The sequence below is a fragment of the Alligator sinensis genome, unplaced genomic scaffold, assembly GCF_000455745.1.
Source record: "Alligator sinensis unplaced genomic scaffold, ASM45574v1 scaffold77_2, whole genome shotgun sequence".
Taxonomy (NCBI): domain Eukaryota; kingdom Metazoa; phylum Chordata; order Crocodylia; family Alligatoridae; genus Alligator; species Alligator sinensis.
The window spans coordinates 2,833,566-2,839,830 of NW_005842016.1; the positions used below are offsets into that span (position 1 = coordinate 2,833,566).

The window sequence follows — 6,265 nt, forward strand, 5'->3', positions numbered from 1 at the left end:
TACTTCTAGGGCAAGGGGAGGGACTTCTAGTAGCAAAGATGGTGACCAGGGAGAGAGAGCTCCCCAAAGCTCGTTAAGTAGCCCTCCAGCCGAAATAATTGCCCCTGATCTAGAGGTCATCTAAAACAGGCAGAGATCATTTAACAGAAAGAAACCTTATGTGACATAGGAAAGTAGGAAGGGAGCACTAGAAGGGACTGCCCAAAGTCATGTAGTGTCCAGGCCCCTGCTCAAAGCAGGATCATCCCTGTCTAAACCATCCCAGCCAAGTGTCTGTCTAACCTGCTTTTGAAAACTTTCGAGGATGGAGATTCCACAACTTCTCTAGGTAGCCTGTTCCCGTGCTTGATCACCCTCAGTTACATAATCATAGTAACAATGGGGTCGGCAAACCCCAGTGTGCTGGTTACTGTACGTAAAGTGAGAAACAGTTGGTATCCCATGGAACTTTCAGCTGTAGTATGGAAGCAGATTTCCTAGTTCCACAAAGGCTTGCATATTGCTGACCTTGTTTTCCAGCAGAGGGAATCATTGCAGGAAATCAGCACTCCCAATACCTGCTACCACAACAAAGGCAAAAAAACCCCACTGTCCATCCCAATCTGACCAAGAGGAAAAATTATTTCCTGACCCAAAATTAAGTGACCAGTAGGATTTAAAGAGAAGAGCAAGACTCGACATCCACCAACCTCTGTGTTTCTAGTACCACCTGGAACATCAGCATATCTCAGTCAAAACCCTCAAACCTTAGCTATGACCAATATCCTAAGTCTTGAGAGTAAGGCAAAACATACCAAACAATCCAGAAGCCCATAGCATTCACGGGGAGCAGGGAGAAACATCCCTGTTCTCAAATGGTGACCAGCAAAGCCCCAAAACATGGAATTTTCAAAATGTAGTTCCCAAGATAGGTTATAAATGGTATCTTTGTAATGTGGAAGATAGTTTCATGACTACATTACATGCACTGTTTGTTGAGTCAGAATTCCAAGTTATATTATACTGTCCCCTTCTGTAAACTTACCTAGTTCAGGCTTAGAGATGCAGGTTTCCTGCCCTCACCATTGTGCTATGAAACACTTCCAGAAGTTCTCTCTTCTAGTTATGCCATTTTCCAGGAACTGTTAGATTCCAACCAGTGGCAAGGGGTTTTGAAATCCTTTTTCTTAAACCTGTGTGTTATATTCCTGTTTTGAACATCTGGGACTCAGGAACTTGCTTCCTGGCATAGCTAGGATGGCAGCATGCATTTGACTGCAATGCACGATGTGGTAGAATCTACTTCATTGACATCCATGTGTCTTGTGCAGGTGCAGGAGCTAAGGGAAAGAACTCAGGAGCAACAGTAAGAAAGAATATGTTCTTTGCCAGCCAAGAACTCTACTTCCACCCCAGGCCAGCTCCTGAAGAAGCTACAGACTACTTTGGGCATCTGTTATCCTAGGAAGAGCTGACAGTAACACTCCTGTTAAAGCTGCCCAACTAGCACCTTTCAGTATAAAAGCTTGGGCTTTCAGGTATGTAGGACATGACACAAACTTAACCACCAGGGCTAACGTTTTCATTGCTCAGGTTCCACGCCCTAACTGACATCTTTCTTTTAATAACAATTTCAGCAGAAAAAAGTTTAGGTTAGGGGAAAAATAGGCACCTTTGCTACTGTTAATAGGCCCTTCTTATAGCTTCTCTAAAGCAGAGATTTGCAACTTGCCAAAGAGTTAGTCCTACACTAAAATGTGCCTTTTGTTGTAACATTTAAAGCCAAGCCATGGGCTCAAGTACATGAAAATTGTTTACAATGCTCAGCAGAACATGGTGGAGGCTTCCTGGTAATCTCAGAATAGTGTGATAACCACACCACCAGCCCCTTGAGCTAAACTTCCAGATGGAAGACACACAGCCAGCATGCTGCTTTGACCTAGGTAAAAAGTACTGGGCTGACATGGCCTTAATTATTATGGACAGAATCCCATTTGACTTTACTACCTAAGGCTATGAGCAGACATTGCTTTGTTGTACTACAATGTGCCCCGGCAAGAGCCGGAAGTCCTGTGGCACCACTTTGGCTACCAAACTGCTGGGTTTTGCCAGGGCTCAGCCAGTGGTAGTGGGAACTCAGGCTCTCACACAGCCGTGACTGCCAGAGCCCCTGGTGCTCTAGCCATCCTGGTGGCAGTAGCAAGACCCTGCATGATTCCCTGAGAGGTTGCTGGGACAGACAGTCAGTAGGTCCTGGTTTAAATCACAGACCCAGTTCCCTAATATCGTGGCCCAATCATGGTGGGGGCCACCATTTTGTGACAAGATCATGGCACCCACTCACCCCCCCCGCTGTTTGGCTGAGGGGGCAGGTTTAGGGCCAGGCTTAATTGCATCAGCAGAGGCCTTGCTCCCAAGGCCTGTAATCACTGCTGAAAAGCCCATGCCCCCTCCCCATCTTTCTTCCACTTCACTGGAAGAGGCAGGAACAGCAGTAAAACTGTTAGGGGTGGGGCTGGATAGGGGAGCAACTGTTTGCTTCTCTGGGTAGGAAAATTGGGACATGGGGGGTTGGGGGCACCTGGAGGCTGCCTTGGCAGATAGCCCTGGCACCGGGTAGTGGAGGGTGTGTTTCCTCTTCCACATGTGTATTATCTCCCCCAAGCCCCAGCACCCCCGTTTTTCTGCCTGGAGGAGCAAACAGCCACCCCCTCACCCCCCGCATGCCAGGGCCATCTGTCAAAGGAGCCCACAAATCCCCATGCCCCATTTTTCCCACCCAGAGGAGCATAGATTCCTTCCCCTACCCAAACTCTCTCTTCCCCCTCTCCCTTTTGCAACCCCCTTCCTGTGTCCCCTGGGCTGCTAGGCTTTTGCTGCTGGCTGGGGAATGCTTTCCCCAGCTTGAAGCAGCCATCTTGTTGCAACAAAATGCCATAATATGGCTGCTTGCTGGGGAAGCCCCCAGCAAGTGGCCATAATCGTGGCATTTTGTTGCAAATCACAGTTTTCTTGAAAATCACTTAATTTTGACATTTTCCCCAAACATACAAAGTTGCAACTAAAACCAGGCCCTAACAATCAGCAAACCAGCCGCCATCCTTCCCTCCTCCTCAGAAGGGAGCAGGGAAGGGAACAGAGAGCAGAGGAACATTGGGGGCTAGGGGTCCAAGGCAAGCCACTGCAGCACTGCATGTAACTAAATGGACATAATTTATGGAACATTCCACCATAACATTTCCTCTTTGAAAAGGGAACATTTTTATGACCGATCCGCTATTTTTATTGCTCTGCAAGTGGCATGTGCATCTGTGCACTGACATTTTAGCACAACAAAGTAGCAGTGCTACAAATGTAATGTCTGCCAATGAAATGGCAGATATGCAACTGGATATATGCTATTTCTGGCACTTACACACAGTCTGTGATCTTGTTGTGATCCTGTATGCTGCCTGAGCAGGTATGCATCTCTATACATGTGTACGTGAGCATAAGTCCTGAAATCATAGCCCAACATAACCAGGGGAAGGCCCTCCCATGTTTTTACTCAATAGTTTAGTAGTTAGGGCACTCACTCAGATAGCAGGAGTCCCAGGGTTATAAGTTTCCATCACCCAGGGAAGGCTTGAAAAATCTCTTTCCAAATTCCCAGCGTAGTGCTCTAACCACCACATACAGATTAAACATGTTCTGGTCCCTTCTCCAGAACTCTTGAAGCTGAGCCCCTGTACCTTGCGTATACTATTCATCGGATAAAGTGGCAAGAGAACAGGGTAGTGGGGGAGCAAGGGTCCAAGGGAGAACACAGGACCTGTTCCCTTCCAGGTAGCAGCCAGCTCACTGAATTGCATACCCTCTAGTTTATTCTTTTACTAATCCCACATATTTCCTGCTTGGCTGCCAAGACAGCTAGTTTCAAAAGGTGGGCAAGAGAAGGGACTAAATAATGCCTAACCTGTGGCCTAGTGGTCATGAGTTTTTGCCTGACTATAATTAAAAGACTTATGCTCACCAACTACATTCCCTAAACTGGAATAGGATCCTAGGTTTGCCAATTCTTAACACTTTCCATACTGCTTCCCAAATAGCTGTATAATCCACTGTCACTATGGCCTTCCCCAGTCACGTGTGTGTATGCAGGACAGGTGCATCAACACGCTACCATTAGGTTAAGAAGGAGACATGCAAACAGTAGGTTTAAACAGTGGCTGGTTCAAGCCCTGGTACTCATCTGTTTGACAGAGGCTGTCAGTATGGCTCAGCATTATTGAATTTGATCCACCACAGCTCAGAAATAGGATTTTTCCAGCATAGCTTTGCATAGTAAAGTTGCAAAGTCAGGCACTCAAGTTGACAAGTGCCAGTATGAAGCCAGTAACCTTAAGATTTATGAAGCTTTAAATGGGCTGGGCCCTACACACAAGCGTGAGCGAAGAGCAAACCACTGTAAGTGCCCAGTCTGTTCATTGAGAACAACCTCCCAGTTGTTCTCAGCAGTCACTTCTCAGCTTTGGAATTCTCTCTCCCTTGAGGCCCAAAGGTGGACCCTGGGCTGCCTGTACACATGCTCATTTGCATTCTAATTAGAATGCCTTGGCATAGCCTTGATTAGTTGAGTCTCCTCTGCGGTCTAATTACAATGCTCTAGCGTCACCGCTCTGTCACGGGTATTAAGCTCCTACACATTTTAAAATAGCTATGAGGGGGCTTTATCTAAACTTCATCGAATGAGCTTTAGATAAATTATCCTGCAGCCGTTTTAAAACGTACAGGGACTTAATATATGTAACGGTGAGCCATTTTAATTAGAGCAGCTGTTTGGGAATATGTATATGCCACCTTGAACATCTTCCAGAAATTATGTCAAGGCTTTTTATTTGGGCAGGTTTTTAGCAGGCCAAGTTAAGTTCTAGGTATTGTTTTGAACAGTTTGTTTTATTGGTTATTGTATTTTAATATTTTTTTAGAACATTTCTGGTTTTTATTGTAAGCTTCCCCAAGCCTCTTTGTGGAAGGGCAGCATATAAGTCAAATGAATACGATCACACGCTACTCTGATTACATGATCATACACTACTTCCTTCCTCATTCTGTGTCCAGGCTGCCAAAAGAAGCAGAGGGCTGTGGAAACTAAACGGCTGTAGCACTTCAAAAGGCCTTGTACATCTACAGTATATTACAGGCATGCAACTAGTCTGTGTGCTACAAACACAGGACATGTCTGAAATGGAAACTTCTCTGTAGCACTGCTGTTTGTAGGGCCACATGTAATTGCTTTTTAGTAGAGGTGTGTGAAACGGACTGTATTCAATTTGGATTCACCGAATCGAGAACAGTAATTTGATTTGTTGATTTGGAGCACTGTCCCTGATTTGATTTGACCAAATCCAAATCTGAAGGTTCAATGCTGATTCAGAGAATCAGTGATTCAGGCATAGACATGGCTTTAAATGTTTTTTCTACATACCTCGAGGTACCGGCGCAGCTTGTGAACACTGCAATGCTGGGGTGGATGGAGCGTCCCACAGGAGCATGGGGGGGCCCCCTGCATGCTCAGCAGTGAACCCGGAAATGGATCAGAAGTATTTCTGGTCCACTTCTGGGCCTTCCAGGGAGTGCACTAGGGCCCCCACCCTGCACCCCCTGGCTCAGCAATCAGCCATGGGGATACCCCGGTTGCCCCCCAGACACAGAAGGCACCAGTCCCCGAGCTGAGGGGGCATGGGGGGGCCACCCTGCGTGCTCCCCAGCAGACCCAGAAGTAGGCCGGAAGTACTTCTGTTTCACTTCTGGGTCTGCTGCCGAGCACGCTAGGGAGCCCCCTGCACTCCTGCAGGATGCTTCATCCACCCCACCATCACAGCACTCACGAGCCACCTGCTACCTTGACATATGTAGAAAAAACATTTAAAGCTATGTCTGTGTCCGAATCACCAAATCTTTCTGAATATCCCCAAATCGATTCAGAGGGTTCCGATTCGATTTGGAGAAATTAAAGGTTCTCCTGATTCGATTCAGATTCAGCCACCAAATCAGGACAAATCTCTGCTGAATCGAATCAGGAACCAAAGCTTCACACAGCTCTACCTTTTAGTTACACATGGCACTACAGAGGTTTCCAACACACCCAACATTCCAGTCTCCCTTTTCCCTCCCACTGGGTAGAGCGCAGAAACTCAGCCTCTGGCACCATTGCAAGAGCCCCGAGAAGAGCCAGCAGTAGGAGAGTAGAGGGACCAAGGAGAGAAGTTTTTGCCACTCGCACAGGTGTTGGGGGGCTCTCTTT

At 46.8% G+C, this 6,265-nt stretch overlaps 1 protein-coding gene across 1 annotated transcript in view; it reads left to right on the forward strand.

The window, feature by feature from the left end:
* The window catches only part of LOC106722105 (hepatocyte cell adhesion molecule-like), a 20,974-nt gene extending 15,578 nt beyond the window's left edge, over positions 1 to 5,396 (forward strand). The window contains exon 11 of the mRNA XM_025202176.1: positions 1,311 to 5,396. Coding sequence (XP_025057961.1) covers positions 1,311 to 1,349 — 39 coding nt within the window. The 3' untranslated portion in view covers positions 1,350 to 5,396. The remainder of the gene's footprint in view (positions 1 to 1,310) is intronic.
* Positions 5,397 to 6,265: the final 869 nt, after the last annotated feature.